Raw genomic sequence first — 20,622 nt, 5'->3', positions numbered from 1 at the left:
TATCAAAGGAATACATTTTTCGTTTCAGTCCTTTCTTCTTACAGTAGATTAAAAGGAAAAAAAAAAAAGAGTTTTGTTCAACATTCAATTTTGAGGAGAATTAAATAAGCCAAAAACATTGTTCAGAATTAGAGTACTGAATAAAGGATTTCAAAAACACAGTGTGTGGTTCATGGTGGGAACCTTTCCTTTTAAGACGAGCCATACACAGCTGTATGAACACTATTGTCCTCTGTCCCACTGAAGAAATTCTTTCTTTCTGAAGTGTTCAATCTGTTAAGACACATAGGTGCTTTAAAAGCTTAAAAAATGAAGCAAAGCACTCAAACTCTCTTCTGGTTCAAATGGCAATTATCTGAAAAGCAGCAAAGAAACAGGAATACACGGGTAAATGAAATAGCTTTTGATTGCTTGGCTATGAACGACAGTAGGATTTTGTCCTCTTTGGGACAGATATCCAGCCGTATGTGCGGGCAAGACCAAAGTCAGCCCTGGATGACGGGTACAGCGGCAGTGACATTACTTGGCATGGATGGTTATCACAAGTCTGTGGAGCAGACACCGCTTTCATCTCTAATGGACGGAGAAATGCTCCTTGCCACTGAGCCATACAAGGACACAATTTGTAGAAAATAAAGCCTATAAAAACTTCCTTATAACTCTGGGTCTGGAAAGACTCCCTTCTCTTCTGCAAGGATCATCAAACATCAAGGCTTCCACCATCATTTTTAGGCCCCATGAGGACAAAAAGAGGAAGGCCAAAAGACCAACTCTAGTCTACAAGTCCACCTTTCAAGTTAATCATTCATCAGCTGAAAGAGTGTCTCTCAAAATAAGAAAGACAGAAACAAAGACTAGGTAAGCACAGACCTAAGAAAACAAAATTACTGATAATTTTAGCTTGTTTGCTGCTGCTGTTCCTTCTCTGGAGAATCCCATGCTCCAGGCAAAGCAAACCTCTGAGAGGAGCTTGTGTAACGGAGAGGCTGGAAAGCTTCAGGAGCTGAGCTTGGTTGCCTTGAGCTGGGAATGAAGGATGAAAGAAAGTCACAAGGACCACAGTGCTGAGATTTCCAGTACAACTCTAGTGACTTGAAGTGCCAAATTTCAACCTGAGTGTAAAGCAGAATTACACAGGACTTGCCAGTGGCTGGTAGAAGAATGGCAACCAGACATCCTCCTTTAAACTTCTGAAGTTGACTGTCTCATTGCTCTGACAGGTTATCACAGAATCACAGAATGTTTGGGATTGGAAGGGACCTCAAAAGATCATCCAGTCCCATCCCCCTGCTGGAGCAGGTACACCCACATGAGGTTACACGGGAAGGCGTCCAGGCCGGTTTTGAATGTCTCCAGAGTAGAAGACTCCACAACCTCTCTAGACAGAAGAAGAAAAAAGGAAACAAACAAAAAAAACCCTGCAAAAAACAAACAACTTTCCCCATAAGCTTGTTTCTGAGAAAACAACAGGCCTGGAAAAAGTCGTAAGAGAAGGCAATCCTCAAAATTCAAATTCTTTAGAGAGGAAGACCTCAGAGAACTGTTACATCACATGCTTATGTGCAAATGGAAACCTGGCTACAATATTAATTTATCAGGATAAACTGAGGTCTTGCAGCCACAGGAAGCACATGAAATAAATGTTTCTGGATCCCGTTCAGAGGTTTGTTTTAGGCCATGCAGTTGCATGATACCAGGGCATAATATGATAGAAAACGGTTGTGCTACTAACAAGGCTTGAGAACCTGGAATAGGGAAGGAGTGGCCACAAAGATCTCATCAGTGCTGGTAAGTCCAGGACAGTTGAAATTCAAACTTGGAGCTTGCAGCTGGCTAAAAATCCTCACGTTATGGCAGTGTGAGAACTTATGAGAATGGATGAATTCCAGTTTGACTTTCTGAACTCTGTATGTTCTTGTCTATAGTGATGGCTCTGCTGGCCCTCAAAAAGTTGCCAGAAGAGCCAGCCTGAGCAGGCTGAGAAGCATGTGTCCAGCACAGCAGCCTGCAGAAGGGGAGGCTCCAGTCCGGCTGTAACACACTGATCACAGAAACCACCTTGAGGAAGCACTATGCCTTCCATATGCCCAAGATCCCCTCTGCCCATAACTACTTGTCTATAAAGCTATAGCATATAGAGTGGCAAAAGGATCTAATAAGGAGTCAGAGAGAAACGTGTCAGTGAGGAATACCCTGGCCAGGGACAAAAAGACAAATTCCTGTTCAATTGGGCAAGTTACTCTGTATCGGGCAAGGACCTTGTCCTGTTATCTGAGATCTCTGCTTGTTTGCTGGTGGGGAGACAAGCAGTAAACCCTTTGGAGCGGCTGCAATCAGCACTGGGATTCAGAGCTGCTGCTGGTGGTTGACAGCCTGCACCCACCTCTGAACCGCGGCTGGGAGGTGTCCAAGCCAGGGTGTTCTGTGCGCAGCTGCTGCTGTGGGCTAGAGTGGCTCCTATTATGCAGAAAGAAGGTTCTTGTGCTCAAAGAAGTGCCCCTTGGAGGGGCTGCAGAGGGGATGAAAAGGAGGGAGACCCCCAGTGAGCTTTTTTCTTTTATCTTGCAGATGAACCAGATGGCAGGAGCAGCAGAAACCAAAGAAGGAGCATGAAGCCTTTAAGAATCAGATTGCTAAAACGTAGGGAAACTGAAGCCAAAAACTAGGCCTGGACAAAACAGAGCACCAGAGTGGAAAAAAAAAAAAAGGCTCTGAAGGAGCTCAGCCAAAAGGGGAAATAAGAAAATAAACCAGCTCAGTTCTTCAATTCAAATTTCAACTCCTCTGAGAGGAGACTTGGAGAAACTGAAGAACTGGCATTAAGTCTCCTTTGTAGCTGCAGCTGCTCACAGTTATCTGCCTCCGGCCTGTGCATTTCCCAGGGTGTGAATAAAGGGCACCAAAGAGTGACCAGTGGACCCATCACAACCTCACACACTCGGGCAAACATTGACGCTTGTCTAACAGGTAAGAAGGGTCCTGCTGCAGCATTGCCACAGCCCACAGCAGCTGCTCTGCATCGAGTCACTGATGGTGGGGGACACATAATGTTCCCTCTGCACCTACTTGCTCAAGCCGGGCTTTCTGATCTCCCTGGAGAGACACTGCTGAGCCTGCATTGTAATGCGCTTTCAGGTCCCAAGACAGATTTTCATCAGGCAAGACCTTGCTACGGGATGTTGCGCTACATCCTTTCTTCTCAAGAGTACTCTCATTTTTCAGAGCAAATGCCCATAGAAAGGTCATGATGTCAGGCACACCATCTGCAGGATGTGCTCTGCTCCTCCATTTCCAACCGCAGACTGACGGACACTGCTGCTCTATCCCCCCAAGGAAGCATTACAAACCGCTTTCCACCCCCAGCCCCCCGTTTCAGTAAAGATCCCGTGACACTTGGTGGAAAAAAAACAACATTGTATTTGATTTACAATTAACAGGATTCACAAATAATGACAAAGAAACAGATTAGCCATGAAATTAGGATGCCTCTGTTGATGAAGGAGTAGCTGGCAAAGCACCTTTATGCAGAAGTCATGTACCTCGGTCCTAAGCAGTGTAAAATAACTTATAGCCCAGGCAGGTTCAGGAATGGTTATACATAAACGCAAGATGTTGAGTACAAAACAAACGAAAAAACTCCTCCCAGCGCACTGGGCAGGAACCCAGTTCTGGTGAGGCTTTTGATTTTCAGAAACTGAAGGTAAGGCCCACTGACAATTACTAGGAACATTTTCAAAAAGGGGGGGAAAAATATGTCAACAAACAGTAGAAGTCACTGCATGGCAGCCTACCGGGCAGGGAGGTGGGGCAGCAGACAGCGCGTTAGCTTGCTGAGAATCAGCAGAGTCCGGGCGCTTGGCAGGACAATGAACGAAGGAGTACAGATGGCAGCGCTTCATTAAAATGCTACTTTACTGCCAAAAGCTTGCGAGACAAAGAGGAATAAAGTTTTCTGATGTGCAATACAGCAATTTAAGAAGACGTACCTAACTTTTTGATTTGTATGGAGCTTACCTATATTGTAAACACACACTTTCTAACAAGTTATTTCCATTTTCTTTGCTGTGGGTTACAGTGTGTGTTCAACCAAATGCAGCATTCCAAGGCTCAAAACTGACTGAGTGGTTTCCACTAGACGGGTATATGATTTTTCCAATATCATACTAGTATTTTACATCACAAATACAATAAAAACAAGTGATGGTATTTCTAGGACAGTTCCAAGATTCAAATTAAAAAATCATCAGAACCATTCTAAAATAAGATACTATACATAATCAAATCATGTTAAACAGCACACTCTCGGCAAGCAGCTAATTACAAGCATTCTGCTGGTCATGTTTTTCACACAAAAGTCATTCAATAGCACATAAATATTTCTTCTTCTGATCCGCTTCTTTTTACAAAACCATTCATCAGATTCACAGAATTAGTACAAGTAAGGCACATTAGCATATATCATAAAACTCACAATAATAACAAAGAGTTGTAAAGTTTTAAGGACTAATTCTTTCTTTGCAGTGATTTCTGAACCAAGTAGAACCCTCCTACGTGGACATCACTCTTATTTCTGTCGCAGCCAACTGTGGTGGGTGCAGTACTGTGCATCACCATGGACATACATAATTAAATTAAGAACCGTGTGTGGTAGCAAATCCCATTCTTGGATCTCGCAGGGAAATCAAACACATTGTTCATGATGTTTGTTATGAGCATAGACTAAGATTTAGAACTATATGGAAGTCAATTTCCAGTTATCAAAATAAAAGGGGATATTGCATGTGTCTCTATGTTATTGTTTTCCTAGTAGAAATATTGCTTAACGTAGAATGGATGCTATAGTATTGAATTTACTTGCATAATGAATCCTAAATGCTGATGACTCAGATTCTACTAAATTAAACAAACTATAGGTCTTCCTTCTTCCGCCCCCCACCCTGGCCCCAACCAAAGGACTCTCCTTCCCACAGAAGATTCATTTACACACAACACAGCTTTTAATTAGAAGCATAATTTACAGTAAAAATTTTTTACATTACACCTCTGCTATCAAAAAAACATGAAATCTTTCATTTAAAGTTGTAATTATACATTAAAAAATAGAACACTATTTCCTTAACAGGAAGAATGAATTTGAACATCTTCAGATCAGATTTCTTTATTGCGGCTTTTGAGTCAAAGGTCAGTCACTTTATTCTCTAATGCAGCTGCTATTTGCTGTAAACGGAAGGCAAGCTGCATTTTTTGCGCAGCTGGATCCTCTTCAAGTGCATTTATAATCTGGAAGAAATAAACACAGAATGTTTAGAATCATTTAGCTGAAAACATACGACATAGTTCCTGGACCAAGCGTCTGATACTGCTTTGGTTGTAAAGAGTCCTTTGCATTTACTCTGCACCAAAGATAAAGTCCATCTAGTAGGCCCCGTGTTGTATTTTTACACAAAGGCAATAAAAATGATCGTCTCCGTTACTTTATCTCAGTTGCTGTAATGTTTCCCATTATGCTGGGATTCAAACAAATTAATAGGTGGTACTTTATCTTGTGAAATATTACATTCCAAGATGGAGCAGGCAGGGGAAAAACGTCTTCATAGCTATTTGAGAAACGGTGCTTGTACTTACAATGCACCCTACGAGGCTTAAGGGCTGTTTACCAGCAGTAATTGAGGCCCATCCCCAGGAGCTGTGGTTGTGAGAAGCTCTTGGGTGGTCCATGCACAGGCACAAGGTAGAGCAAGACCAGGTCCCTGGTGTCTGTGGCCAATAAGAGGAAGAAAATGGCCTGGCTGCAGCGTTGGGGAGCTTTGGCAGCTTCTCTTTGGCTCCCGCCAAGAAATGGGACTCTGGCCCAGCACCATGTAGCTCAGGAATTGAAAAGCTCGTTAGAGAAGCCCCCCAGCATCCCACACACCGCCTCTGTTGTACAGAATATATATACATATATATATATAGGAAGGTACAACTTTAAGACATAAGGGATTTGGAAACGAGCTAGAAAAGGTCAACTGTTATGAGAAGGCTTTTCTTCAAATAGAGTTTTTTAGGGCTCCTCAAGATCAAATTTCAAAGGTTTCGAAAGGTTTTCATTTCCACCGTCCTTTAGGGAAACATTTCCACCAACTATTAGATTTCTCCATTAGAAGAATGTGTTACATGGCAAAACCATTCCTTTTCTAGAACTGGCTTTATTAATAAAAGTCAGACACTGTAATCAAGCAGAAACCTTTAGCTCTGTTTAAATACGATATAAACTTGCAAGTACAAGAACTGGAGACATAGAGTTTGTCTGTCACTACCTGTGGTTTTCATTACTTGCACATCATTGACAATGGAGATTAATGCAGTCTATATTAGTATAGCCAATAATTTCACTTTCAAGGGCTGGTATAACATTTGAGTTTCAAACACTGGAGCAAATTTATTAAGAAATAATTATTTTAATGGATTTGTTTTTAAAGCGTGAAAGTATTTTTACAAGACAGCGTTAATAAACACTTACTACAATATTTAAATGGAGCCTAATTTAATTTGATATTGTTCCCTTAATTTAAACAATTACATCTAGCTGTAACTCCTCAAATCTAGACTAAATAATTCATGATTATCTCTGCTGGTGAATATATCCTTCATATAAATGTGGACAATTAGAATGTACCCACTTAGTCACTGTCAAGCCCTGCAGAGATGCAGAAGGTACAGCGCATGCTGGGAATCACTGCATCAGTAATAAAGACAAGGGCAGCTGCAAAATGTTCCAATTTATGCAAATTAAAATATTTTCATGGAAAATAAATAAGCGCAATTAATTTTATGGAATGGTTCTTGACAGATTATTTCCATAACTTCGAATTAGCAGCCTTTTCATCGGATGCACCTTGTTGTTATACACTGATGTACGCGAAGGGAAGAGCTGCAGCTGCGCACTGGGGTTTGCTGGGCTGCCACTGGGAATCCCACAGCGGTGACTCCACCCGCGCCTGCCGCCACTCGTGAAACCAGGGACACAGGGCTGTGCAGGGACGGAGCCTTTGTGGTTCACTTGTCACCCACGGTCCCTGAGTGGGTCTGCAAGTGTTCAGCCTGCAGGAATGCAATGCACGTCAGCTGGGGCAGCGCTGGGGGCGACAGAACCAGCGCCGTGGGGCTGGTCTGCATTCCTCTGGCTGCTTCCCCAGCCGACCCCCACTGCAAGGACTCGCAGGGTGATTTGGTTTTCCCTGCTTACATCTGTTTTAAAGCTGCACCAGGCTGGCTGCTCCTGTATAAAGCAGCTGCAGTGGAGCTGAGGACAAGACTTGCTGCCTTTAGTGCTAAATGTAAGTGAAAACACGAACTGTGCTGAGGCACAAGACAAACTGAAGAGAGCTCACATGTGCTGCACTCCTTTTTGATTCAGCATCTGTTCTTACTTGCCTTGATTTAATTCTGAGAGTTTTCTGGAGGCATTCATTTCCATGGAAACCTTTGAATAAGAGTCCCCTTCTCTCTTTTTGTTTTCAGATTAAGTTTGGAGAGCCACAGTCACAGCCCAGCTACACTGGGATATTCTTTGTCTCCCTTTCCACAGGGCCTGAAGAACCTAAGAAATGTTTTGGACTGGATCTGTGAGCCTCCTCTCGAACCAGACTGTATTCAACAGTCACTCTGCTTCGGTTTACCTTGGGCAGACACAGCAAAACAGGTAGCAGGCATGGCAGTTATAAGTGCATCTTAACTAATAAAAAAGGCACAGCTCCATTCCTACAAACAAAACAAGTTTAATGAGTTGTTCCTAATTAAAAAAACACTGGCTTGAAACCTGATACAGCTCTGACGAGTGCTTCTTGCTTGGTGACATTCTTAAGGCCTAATTCTTAGGAATGAGAATAGTAGAACTGAAGAGAAATGATTTTTAAACTGTCATTACCAAAACCAGATAGCCCATTATGAAATTGTTCATTTATAAGAACACACCTTTGACCACTGTAATTGCCAAGCAAGGTGTATAATTGCAAAGTTAGAGCCTTCTGCTCAGTGTTGATTTTACCCGCTTATCCACAGAATTCCAGAAGTTGTTCCTTTAGACTGATGTTAGCCTTCATAACTCTTTACCATTAATATTATTAAAAAATAAAAACAGAAGCTGCAACTTACCTCATCATAGTATTTGTTAGTGTACTGGTAGAGTTGGTGTAGAGCCACAAGCGTATTTAAGGAATCGGTATGTGCCTGTTAAACAACACAAGCGAGCAGCAAACGTCAAAATAGGGTCACAGAGAGCTAAAAGTTACGCACATGCATGACTGCTGGATACAATACACAGTATTTCCAAATGCAAACTCTGCATCTTGTAACTTTTGTTAAATGACAGTTGGGGCAGAAAAAAGGGGTGAGAAAACTTTTGCTTGGTGATTTTCAGATCAAGACTTTCCTGCTGGTGTTTTTCCAGCCTGTCCACAAGTCTAACACTGGAGGTGGAAAGTATTTTGAACTGTGAACATCAAACCACAGACTACAGCTCAAACATCTGTTAACAACATGGGTGTGTATAACTAAAGCATTTAGTGAGTACAATCTACGTATTGTAGAGATATTAAACATTGGTTCTCTCACTGTCATGGCTGTTTGAAATCCTTTCTCCAGCTCTTTTTAACTCTTTGAAATTACTCACACCTCACTTCAGCAAAGATGTAACTCATCAAGATCACGAGCGCATGTACGTTATGAAAAAGCCATCTGAATCACAAAGATGGAAAGGGGGGAGAGAGAGAGACAGAGACAAAAGACTTTAAATGGAGCAGGAAATAACCCTTCAGTTACCTCCTCCTCCCTCCTCCTCTGACGTTTAACTTATTTAGTGAATGTGCTCTACCTGTCTAAACAGATGTTTTTCATTCAAACGCATAAGATTCAAATCTCTAGCAACATCTTTAGTCTTTCAAGTTAGTTAAGAAAATGAAGAATTGTGAAATATTGCGACTGGCATAAATGATTACTCAAGGCATAAAGCAGCACAGATACATCCATCTTTCCTTGCTCTGTAAAAGTCACTTCCAGAGCTGTTCAAAATTTGCAATGTTCGATCACTCCTTCCATATTCATTTTTATCATAATTTTGAATGTAAATAGAAAGGAACAACATGTGCTGCTGAATTTAAATTCAAATTTACTTTTAATCACTAAATGTTTTAATTTTATATACATCTCAATTTATGTAATAAATAAAGTGAACTGGAAAATGAAACGTCACTGCAGATGAGTTTCGAGTGAATGACTGAAAATAGAAATGCTCTCATGAGAATGTTGATCTGCAAAATGTTAGGTCCTAAGGGCACTGAAAATAAACAAACCACAGAAAATTCTCCAAACAGCCTCCTTGCTCTAGAACTCTTCAACTAAATTAAGCAAATGAGCAAAGCAGCCAGTAAATACACTGTCTCTTTGCTCACGCTAAATAACACCTTTTAACACTGGTGAGGGCCTCTCCTGGTTCTCCCAGTTAAATCGAGTGCTGCGAAGGCAGAAGCCTGCTCTAGCTAAGATGAGCTGCAGAGCAGACCAGGCTTTAGCTAAGCTGAGCTGCAAAGCAGACCAGGCTCTTTGAAGAGTGAAGCAGATTTTGTGGTGTCTTTGCTCCACCAGTCTCCAAACAGAGTCTCCAGCTAGCAACCACCCCCCTGCTCTTCTCTTTAAGAGGTGACCCCCAATCACCTATAATGCAAAAAGAAAAAGTGCCTCTAAGTGAGCACATGGTGATCTTCTCACATGCAGCATAAAGCAGAGGTATTGCCCTCATACAGACAGCTCTAAAATGGGCTATACTTAATGTATGTGCCTTGTCTTTCATTTCTGGAGCCTAATTTTTGCTGCGGTAGCACTCTGAATTCCATTATTATAATACTTGTTATCAGTATGATCAATGCTAAAAATCCTCTATATGCTGTGGAGATAAAACACCATTCAAGAGCGCTATAATTTTTCCACAACAGGTGTGAAAAAATACGAACACTTCGCTCTGGCACCTACATCACTCGGACAGATGAGTGATGATAACCATTCTTGGTTCCATTCAATAATCAACACTTCAAAGGGCTAAAAGGCATGACTACACTAAGCAGGAGTATTTCAGAGATGTCTGAAATAACTCATTTGATGTTTGCACATAAAATAAACCCGTTTGTTGAGGTAGAAAGAGAAGACAAAGAAAAACAGTGCTATACTTGGCTCTAATTTCAGGATAAGAAAATGAAATTTATTCTTACCCGAGAAATCTCTGCTAGATGGGTATTCATATCTTGGTCACTAACTGGCACCATCTGACGAATACCTTTGTAGTAACTGCAACAAATGAAAACAAACTTTCAATTAGGTGAAATACACTCTGGCTTTCTAATAATTCCATATTTCGATTTTGCAATTATTTTAAACAAGCTTCCTAATAATGCAAGACATGTTCTGCCACAACATACCGATGATTCCCTCAGTAATCCTGTCTCCCAGCGGTCATCAGTACCTTCGCAACAGAAAGAAATCGCGCCTGATTGTACAGGGTCAAGCACCAGGAAAGAAATCTATTTATAATTGCAGCTGATGATTATTTTAGGTCTTCGAACTTTTGAAGTCATCAGCTAGCAAGAGTTTTGTCCTGTGGAAGACCTTCTGTGGTATTCACAGAATTTCCAATTGGTAAATGGGTGAAGTCAGAGATGGAGAAGAAAACAAAGGTGTTTGTGAAAATGTTTTCAGGATTTGATCTCAACTGAGCTATGGAAGTGCAGCATTGGTTAGACAGATTGTATAGGTGACAGCAACCGCCACGGAAAACAGCATCATCTTTTCTCCTGAATAAATGTATCCATCAGTCTATCCATCTGTCTGTACAGACATGAGGACAGGCTGGGTCATAACGGTATCCATTTCAACCCTGCCAACATGGCCACCAAGGGAACATTTTAACATTCAGGTGTAAATTTTTTAACAATTGACAGTTGACTATGACTGCTTCAGCATTTGCCTTTCCTCTTACTGAATATATTCACATGGGCTCAAGGCCCTGACAACTCCAAATAAACATGAAAAGAGTCTATACTTACTCTTCCACCATTTTCTTATAGTTAGAGATTTCTTTTGCATAAAGTAATTTATTACTTGGAGAATCCTGAAAAATTTATAAGAGAGAGAAATTGTGTTGATTTATTTTGTAGGAAGCAACAAAAAGGCAAGAATCTAAGATCAAGCTTTACATTGACATGCACTTGAGCTTTACAGATATTAACATCTGGATGCTTGTTATTAACATTTACCTTGGTACATGGGTGGGATGATTTGTTTTAAAAGGATGAAGTTTACACACAGCATTACTGTTGAGTTTAACAAATATATCAGTGCAAGATAATATTAAATATTATTCATGGACATGAATTAATCAGTTCTTAAACTTGCTTTTTATGAAAGAAGCTGGTATTTTCTCCTTTTTATAAATACCAATTGGCAGATGACACAGTAACACTGACATGTTCACCAACCTGTTAAGTGGTGAAACACTAACTTCATTATGAAACAAAAAAGAAATGATCAAGACTGTATCTCCTCAGAGAATGGGTATTGTCTATGAGGATGCCCTTTGTCTTGTCAGGCATGACTGCAGTCAAGATGTAGAATGCAAATCACTTACTCTGCTTAATTTGTGCTCTGTTCTTGTGCAAGCATCCATGAAAGTCTGTGCAATGACTGACAAGGAAGCATCCACTACTTCATGAACATGAACATCAAAGATGAAATGGGGATTTTTCAGTATGTTTACCCAGAATCTAAGAGGCAGGCTGTAAAGCAAGAAAGAAGATAAATAATCCTTTTTACACAATAAAAATTCTACAATAAGCACATCACATGAAATTAAGTATGGGTTTTGCATTTGTGCTTCCTCACAACAGTGAAGCTTAATTTTATGTCAACATTTATACAAGCTATCTGGTGTCTGGTTTCCATGCCTGAAAGCCAAGCCTTTACAGAAAAACTCATATGAGAAAAATCTTGAGTGCCCCAGAACAGCAAGGGAACATGTCTGTGTGATTAGAGAAACTACCCGAGTAGCATTTATGAGATTTTGTGCTTTGACAGGTAAATCTAGTCCAATTTGCCTCTTGCTTTCCTCTTCTCAGAGAAAAGCAAAACAAAACAAAAAGTAAAGTGGTAAATCTGCCATTGACAACCCCAGAGGTAGGCTGGTTTCATTTCTGCAGCTTCTAGGCTTAGGGGAATCCTTTTGGTCATATAAACATATTATCTCAGTTAAAATGATTCCGTGAATTATAAATGAAATTTACTTTGATTTGTGCTAAGAGTGCCAGTACATACTTGGGAATCACACTCTCATTTCTCTGCAATGCAATTATTATTCTGTTCATACCGTACCTGTTTGTTTTCCAGATGTGAATGGTATCTTCATCCTTGATGTCATGTTTTTCTGCTTGTTCATCAAGGAAGTCAAAGAAGTATTTCACAGCTGGTGGCACCACATGGTTCGAATTGAGCACACTATGAAAGAAGTTATCTACAAACTGCTGAAGTGTCCCCTAAAGGAAAATTTTTAAAAATCTATTACATTTGTGTTGTAGGCTGAACTCAGTGCCACCCTAGAATATGTTATTCCTTTTAATACTAACAGCCCACAGTCTAGTTGCAGTCACTGATGGCCTTCATTCTGAGCACTAAGGGTAACGGGTGACAAAAAAACAAGCAACTTCTTAGCGCAGTGGCCTTGCAAACTGCCAACACAGTAAAGGCCTTCAAGAGAACAATTTTATGTTCTAACCTGAAAGGTTGTGACTTCATCAACTATTCTATTGTTTGCACAGAAAGGTGTGCTTTCTGCTTGACAAAAGAAGCAGAAACTGGTCGCTAAGTATACAATACATTTACACTTCAGGGTTGTTGTGCACAAAAAATAATTGTTAGCCATTTTTTAATGGATTTGCCACTTGCCACCTCCAGTTTCTCAGACGCCAGAGCACCATGCAATTTGCAGAAAGAGACTAAGAAGAAAATGTACCAATGAGCATTTGACTTTTTGTTTAAGGGCAAGCACTCATCTGTCATCAGACCGCCAGTCTGGTCCAGCTCCACCGAGCTCAAGGAGTGAAGTGTCCCAGGAGGGCTGTGTGCTTGGTTGGATTCCTGCATATGCCTGGACCTTAGAGACTGTGACCTCAGAGAATGTCCCCTTGTTTTAGAGATGACCCTGTTGAGGCCACACGAAGTTTGTCCCTGCTCAGCTGGTTGGCCCTACAGACATATTTAGAAATCATAGAATAATGTTGGTTGAAAGAGACCCTCAAGATCATTGAGTCCAACTGTTAACCTAACACTGTCACTAAACCATGTCCCTAAGAACCTCATCTACACATCTACACGTTTAAACACGTTGAGGGATGGTGACTCAATTACTTCCCTGGGCAGCCTGTTCTAATGCCTGACAACCCTTTCTGTGAATACTTTTTTTCTTAATATCCAATCTAAACCTCTCCTGGCGCAACTTGAGGCCATTTCCTTTCACCCTATCACTTGCTACTTGGGAAAAGAGACCAACACCTACCTCACTATAACTTCCTTTCAGGTAGCTGTAGAGAGTGAGAAGGTCTGCCCTCAACTTCCTTTTCTCCAGGCAAAACAGCCCAAATTCCCTCATCTGCTCCTCGTTATGACTTGTCCTCCAGACCCTTCACCAGCTTTCAAGGGCTGCATCTGCTTTCTCACTGTCACTCCAGCTGCCAGACCCAGAACAGGGCACGGACTGAGAAGGCAAGGAGCCCTGTGCCACTCTGCTGTCAGCAAGGACACACTGACAGTCCTTGGGTTCTAGGGGTGGTTGTGGTTCCAGCCATCACACCTCACCAGCTCCATATGAGTAAGGAAATCTCCAGACTGGTAATAATCCATAAACTGGCTACTGGCAATTTGTCCTGTCATCTATACACAGACTGTCCTTCACATCCACTTTCATACCCAGACAAATGGCCCTAGCTGAGGGCAGATCAGCCTCATTTTCACAAGGAGCCTTGCTTTAGGGTCATTAAACACATTACCCTAAATTCTTTCTGCAAGGAGGAGTGCTTCACAGAATTATTTTGATTGTAATCCATTCTGTAGTATCAGTACCAAAAATACTCTGAAGAGACTACTATTAGTTGAAAACACCTTGATTATTTTTCTAGATTATACCGCAGCATGAGTCACAAACAAAACGAGGGAAATATGTGGCTATGTAGCAGTTTTATAAGGTATTTGGTTCACAAGAAAACCCAACCAATATTATCTAAAGAGGTGGCACAGAAAAGAATATCCATCTTTGTCTTGCAAGAAAAATCTTTCTTTAACGAGCACAAAATCATGGTTCTCAGCTTTGATCAGGAGTTATACTTTATGTCCTTCCCAGTAATGTTCCTCAGGGCATATTAATCACTTGAAGCCCTGAACACCAGCTTGTATGTACATGACACAAATTCAACATTGCAGCCAAAATCATGACTAACAGTTGCATCATTTTCTTCACTTGTACCTCAGGATCTCAGATGTAAGGTGTAACCATGGCACAGCTGAGCCTTACCTTCACAGAGAGAAGTCTGGTCAGGTAGATTTCTGTAATAGCTTTGGTCCTCTCTTTTTCTTTCACGCTGCCCCGCTTCGATTTACCTTCATCTATTTCATCTACTGGCCGAACTAGATGCCAGACCTTATTTTCATCTTCCAGGAGTGCATGCCCTAGAAACAGTAATTGCAATAATTACGAAAAACGCCTTGCACCCAAATCAACAACATGAAAATAATAATATACAGGTAAGATCCTTGTTCTCTAGCCTTAATTTACCTTTTATCTTGCCGAGAGGATGTAGATGACTCTGTTCCTGTCCAACATATACAACTCAAGTACTAAGTGTTCCATAATACATAAGCTGAAAGAAACAGCACTGAAGTAGGATTGCAGCTTGCTTTTGTCAAGAATAAAGAGAGAGGAAGGAGTCACACAATAGAGAAACCCCTGTTCAGTCACATAAGCACAGTATGGATATTTTTTGAGGTCCAATACTCTACTCCTTTGTCAATTCTCGGAGCCATGATGAAGTTACAGAAATTCAGCTAGGTCTGACCCAACAGCCACCACAGAAGGGGAAACTGTAGCCTGCTTCAGGTGCCAGGCAAGAGATTGCTGTAGCGGCTCTGGTGAATTTGGCAATGGCAATTTAACAATTCATGTTATCATTGTTTTTTTCTAGGTATAACATTAAAATTTACATTTTTTTACCCTAACTGCTGAATGCAAAGTATGGTACCTCAGTTTATCAGCATCTGACCAGCAGCACTTTGTAGCTGAAAGGAGGAAAAATGTTTCCTTTTCCTGAAAGGATGTGAACTCCAGAGACAGAGGTAATGACTGCAGCAAACTTGTAATCCATTATAATGAGATCTTAAGAATTTGTTTGTCAGTATTCATAGCTTAAACCAGAGGAGACTCATACCAACTCTGTTACCATAAAGCAGAAATGAGAATAAGGTCCTGGATGCTTATGATAGCTCATCAGAGTGCCTCGCTATGCTGTGTCCATGGCTTGGTGACGCCAAGGTCATGCCACGGTCCCTGAGCTTAATTCAACGATCGTGCAGCACAATAAAGGGAGTCTTGCATTTCAGGATCAGCATGAATGTTCAGACAAACTCTATGTTTGAGAATCTTTTGTTATGAACAGTTCTGGAAGAGATTATACAACTGTTTTAACTTGCAGTTAATATCCCTTGAAAAAAAGATTCTGTGTCACAAACTTAGTTTCAAACCTCCAGGCTTTGCTTGTTCTTTCTTTGGTTTCTCATTTTTTATATATACTTGGCACAGTCCCTAAAATCAATGGAGCTTTTCTAGTGGAAGTTATCAAATCAGTGCATTTAAAATCATTGACGTCTTTAAAATGTGAGTTATTTTTCCCATAAAATTGTGATTCATTCCTATTGCACAAATTGTTTTGCAACACTGCTAAGTTTTATGCTTTAATATATGTATCTAATGTAAGCAAATCCCAGTTACAGCAGAAAATATCAGTTTCCAATTGCGTGAATTTTGTCCTTTCAAATTTTGGCCATAGTAGTTTATTAACTAAGTTCCTCAACAACTACATTAAGTTTGCCAGCTTGCATTTATGTTCAATATTTTAAATTACAGAGGAAAATAAAATTTATATGTAATCTGGCCAAACCAACACTTCTGCTTCAATCTACTTTATAGATCCTCATGAAAAGCATTAGTTGTGCAGTCTTCTGGGGCCTTTACTTCTTTTTAACCAGGTAGGTATAAAAAAATCTCGCATTAAATCATGTTGCCCTTTGAGAGTCTTTAATTTGACTTGGAAGTTCATGTGAAGCAAGTAAGAAATAAAAGCCATCACTTTATTTTGAAGCAGCTGTGATTTCACAATCGATACCATTCATAACAATCACCCACCCATACAGTAAGAACTGCTGGTGGGCCCAGAGCCTGGAATTTCTTTTGCAATGCCTGTTATTTACTTTTGTAAATTAATAGATCAAATCACGCAGTTAGAGCAGAAACTATTTTCCAGCCTTATGTCAGTCGCTTGGTACACTGCTGCTTCCTCCTTTAATCCAAAGGAATTCATCCTCTTTGCTCTCCTGATGGTATATTGCCCTGTTTAACTTTGGAGAGAAGAGAAACAACCAAAGGGGTTTCCACTGAAATTAGTGGCCTTATGTGCAGCCTAATTTGGCCCGTGTGTGTTTAGCAACAACAGAATTGCCAACTAGTGAAGTACTAGTTATTTCATAGGAAAGTACGGATTAAAAGACTACAGCTCAACCAGATGAACTTCTGCAATACAAAGATCCCAATTCATTGCTAAAAATAGCAGGAAGAAAGAGGAAGAGAAATTTGGGAACATGGGGCAACAAAACATGTTAGCAGTATGGTTGCTAAGAGAAAATAACATTTCTGTGAGATAATACTTTCCCCAATGGAAAAGTAGGAGGTGAAGAAAATAAAAATATGGGAAAAGACCTCCTTTTTTATTGCAGTAGCCACATTATGCGCCAAGTCATAAGTGAGGAGAAGACTGCGCCCACTGGGTCAAATGCTTCCCCCAAAACTCCTTGTCTTGTCTTGGTCCTTGGGCAAGTATAAAATAGCACTGGAGGGATTAACACCAAATATTGACTATACTGATTAATCATAGTGGCATGAACCGTGATGTAAACATGATGGAGACAAGTGAGATGGTGACAGGCAACACAGCCCCTTCCCCTTTATGTGGTCTGCAGCAAATTAGCTTCCAGTCTCCTTGTCCTGTGAATACCCCGCACCATGGAGGTGAATGAAGGACTGCCCTACACGGATCTGCTAATCAGTGTTTCTGATCTGCAAACCTCCGCTATTTATATTCTGAATTAATAAAACAAAAACAAACCCAGAGAAAGACCCCAGAATAACAGACCATGTTGTTTTGGCTGATAGATCAGTACAGAAATACAAGCATGAAATCACTGAAACCATTCTCTTTCTTGATACAAATTAGTAATTGCGTTTATTATCTCCAGAAGAAAAAGATGCTGCATTTAATTTGTCATAACCTCCAGCTTCTGGTGTCTTCCTGTTAGAAGCTGTGAATCAAAAGCAGCATGGAAGCAATGCCAGGTTTTAGAGCAACATCTCTGAACCTGGTTTTATATTTTTGTTCTGTGCAAGGCCTGGTACTTTGGCAGAGAGTCAATGGCTTCAGCTGACATCTCTGAATGTAAAAGGTGCAAGTTAATGAGAGACTCTGGACAAAAGGAAAACCACTTCGTCACAAGCCTCATTCATAGAGCCAGGATAGGATTTCTATTTATTCCAGCCTTGTAGATCCCTGCGTCATATAAATGTGTATGTGTGGGAGGGGAAGCCTCTGATCCTCTCCTCTCCCTTTTATACATACAGTGTCTCAGAAATCACTGTCACTGCAGGCTCTCACTTTGTACAAGCTTTGTAACATTTTACAGCTTTCTGAAAGAACAAGTTGGTGTTGGGTAGCTCTGAAGACCCTTGGGCACTTAAGAAAATGGGCTCGCCTGGCAAGAAATGCTTTCTTCCCAAATTTGTACACTACCACAATGTAAGACAGTGTGTGAAGCAGAAGCATGGTGGAGGCTGTCTTCACTCCATACTTTGGGATCTAAACTCTCTCTACACTCTCTCTCATACATGAGAGCCATTAGGTGACAGCACTGTCCTCAGAAGTCTGCTTTTCCTTTACAACTCCTTATATGTCACACACATAACAAATAAGGAGTTAATCTTGGAGAACAGATCATGTATCTTCAAAGAGCTTCATCACATGGAATCATAGCTAAAGATAAAATGGCAGAGAAGGAGGAAAGGAAAATAAAACAACAAAATAAGAAAACCTCAGAGTCTGGTCCTCCACTGCCTGCAACAAGGTCAGCGAGCTGGGGAGGATGAAGACCGGGACCCCAGAATGGGAGACTGGCTGCCACGCTGTGTTAAGAAAGCAAAGCAAGCTAAGGACACCAGCAGGCTCCCTGCACGGTCCACTCACTTCTTCAGAGTGGAGGTGATTACTGCCTCAGTTATCTCAGCAATTGGTGCATCCAAACTGAACAGGGACCGGGAATCAGCTCCTTGCCTGGCTGCACTTCACAGCCCTCTGTATTAAACTGAACGGCCTTTTCAGCTGACATGCTGGTTTGGCACCTGCTGTGACAGAGTAGTCAGCACTTGGCCAACTGTGGCAGGCACTTGCACTAAAGGGGTGAGAGGATGGCAGCAGGGTGCAGCCATGACCACTGGAAGACCCTTCAAGGGCGCTGGAAAAAGTCTCAACAGAAAGCATCTGGGAGGAGCGAGTAAGAAGTAAATGGCAAGTAATTCTGCCAGTCCCAATTTCCTGGCCAGCACTGAACGCAAATGAAATGGAAGTCTGCACGTTTTTGTTAAATAGTGATATACGTCAGAGCTGTCAGCTGAGACCCATCTTCTTGAAAAATGTACATTTCTGGCATATTATTTCCAATCTGTTTGGACTGCCCAGCCCTTGAAACCTGTTAAATTTAAGATCAGTAAATCTTTTTAAAGGACTGAAACTATTAGATGAAGCAATGGCTTTTGCAATCAGTGCTAGACAGAAAAGCGTATCAAATGAGTTAAGAGAAGGAAGAATGATTTCAACAATTATCATTCCATAAATCTACCTTCTACCTCATGTAAAATAACTGAATACAAGGATAAAAAAAATAGAGAAACTGAAGATCTGAAATGTAAAGTAAATACACATAACAAAGAACATAAATTCACAAGTAAATATTTCCATTAAAATCTGATTACATTTTAGGTAGTAACGGATATTGTGTCTCAAGAGGTTTTGAGATAAAGGAAATTGGTCTAGACAGAATACTAACAGAATAAGTAAAAGCTTTAAAAGGTGGGTTGCAAGCTAACAGGTTGTCTTTCATGTTGAGAAGTCCAGCACACTGTAGCAGACTGCAATATAAGAATTATGCAAGAGCTGCTTCAGTGATGTGAAAGAGAGGAAACATTAGAAAGAAACTCCTGACACCAACTTATAGTGGATTGCAAACCTCGAAATGAACAAAGGAATTGTGGAAAATGCTGCATCTAAAGAGATAACATGAATGGAATGAACAAAGACAACCAACGGAAAAACCAAGCTAGCATAGCCGGTGAAATATCACTCAAAGGGAGGGAAACACAAAATATGAACATACAGAGATGAGTGTGCAAGGCAACATAGTAGTAAGAAATGCAATAAAAAAATTACAACAGATCCATTATGCCACAGAGGGGAGCTCGTCTCTAATGTGGTTCTTCTAGAAAACTGCATCCAATTCTCAGTCTAATAAGAAGAGGAAGAAATTTAGAGAGGAAAGTAAAAATAGGAAGAAAGAAGAAGAAAAAGAGATTAAGTTTTGGAAAGATGAAACGTATGGTTTGACTGTAGCTGCAGCGGGATTAAGAAATAAAATATGCAAGGAAATATTTGCTAAGAGTGCTTTCTATTAAGCTGGGCTGTAGACTCACAGCAATTATGGTTAAAGCCCCATTATTTAAGGCTTTTATAAAGAGGATGAAGAAAACCATCACAAGCGTGCAGTGGGTAACGCACAACAAGTAAGCTCTATATAGTCTGGTGGGGAATAACCAGCTCCACAGACATGCTCGATAAACACAGTCAGGACAGCAGTGTCACTCCCTGTGTGGGTTTCGGTTTCCAGTTATTTTGGGAGTTAGTGAAGCCACAAGATACTTACTTTCCCCTGGGACATCTTGCTGATTATCCTCTGGCTGCTGGGAAATTCCCATTTTTGATAAGATGAGTGTGGCACCATCTCGGACCTTTGAAAAGACAAACACAGAGATGTTACTTCACAGAATCACAGAATGTTAGGGATTGGAAGGGACTTCGAAAGATCATCTAGTTCAATTCCCCACCAGAGCAGGAACACTTAGATGAGGTTACACAGGAAAGCGTTCAAGCGGGTTTTGAATGTCTCCAGAGAAGGAGACTCCACAACCTCTATGGGCAGCCTGATCCAGTGCTCTGTTACCCTCACTGAGAAGAAGTTTCT

General features: G+C 40.8%; 1 protein-coding gene across 9 annotated transcripts in view; it reads right to left on the bottom strand.

Annotated features, from left to right (window-relative positions):
• Positions 1-3,397: 3,397 nt before the first annotated feature.
• Positions 3,398-20,622, bottom strand: part of PLXNB2 (plexin B2) — a 258,102-nt gene continuing 240,877 nt past the window's right edge. For 8 of the 9 annotated variants that reach the window (XM_065831686.2, XM_065831720.2, XM_065831694.2 and 5 more), the window contains 8 exons: positions 20,305-20,389; positions 14,588-14,742; positions 12,397-12,557; positions 11,657-11,804; positions 11,076-11,140; positions 10,245-10,320; positions 8,137-8,211; positions 3,398-5,280 (listed from right to left, as the gene is read on the bottom strand). In XM_065831686.2, coding sequence (XP_065687758.2) covers positions 5,176-5,280; positions 8,137-8,211; positions 10,245-10,320; positions 11,076-11,140; positions 11,657-11,804; positions 12,397-12,557; positions 14,588-14,742; positions 20,305-20,389 — 870 coding nt within the window. In that variant the 3' untranslated portion in view covers positions 3,398-5,175. Of the gene's footprint in view, positions 5,281-8,136; positions 8,212-8,595; positions 8,719-10,244; positions 10,321-11,075; positions 11,141-11,656; positions 11,805-12,396; positions 12,558-14,587; positions 14,743-20,304; positions 20,390-20,622 lie in introns of those variants that run through there. The other variant, XR_011737046.1, reaches the window with a different exon arrangement.

Source organism: Patagioenas fasciata, chromosome 1 (genome assembly GCF_037038585.1).
Source record: "Patagioenas fasciata isolate bPatFas1 chromosome 1, bPatFas1.hap1, whole genome shotgun sequence".
Taxonomy (NCBI): Eukaryota; Metazoa; Chordata; class Aves; order Columbiformes; family Columbidae; genus Patagioenas; species Patagioenas fasciata.
The sequence above is the reverse complement of the archived record's forward strand: the minus strand, read 5'-3'. Positions and strand labels throughout refer to the sequence as shown.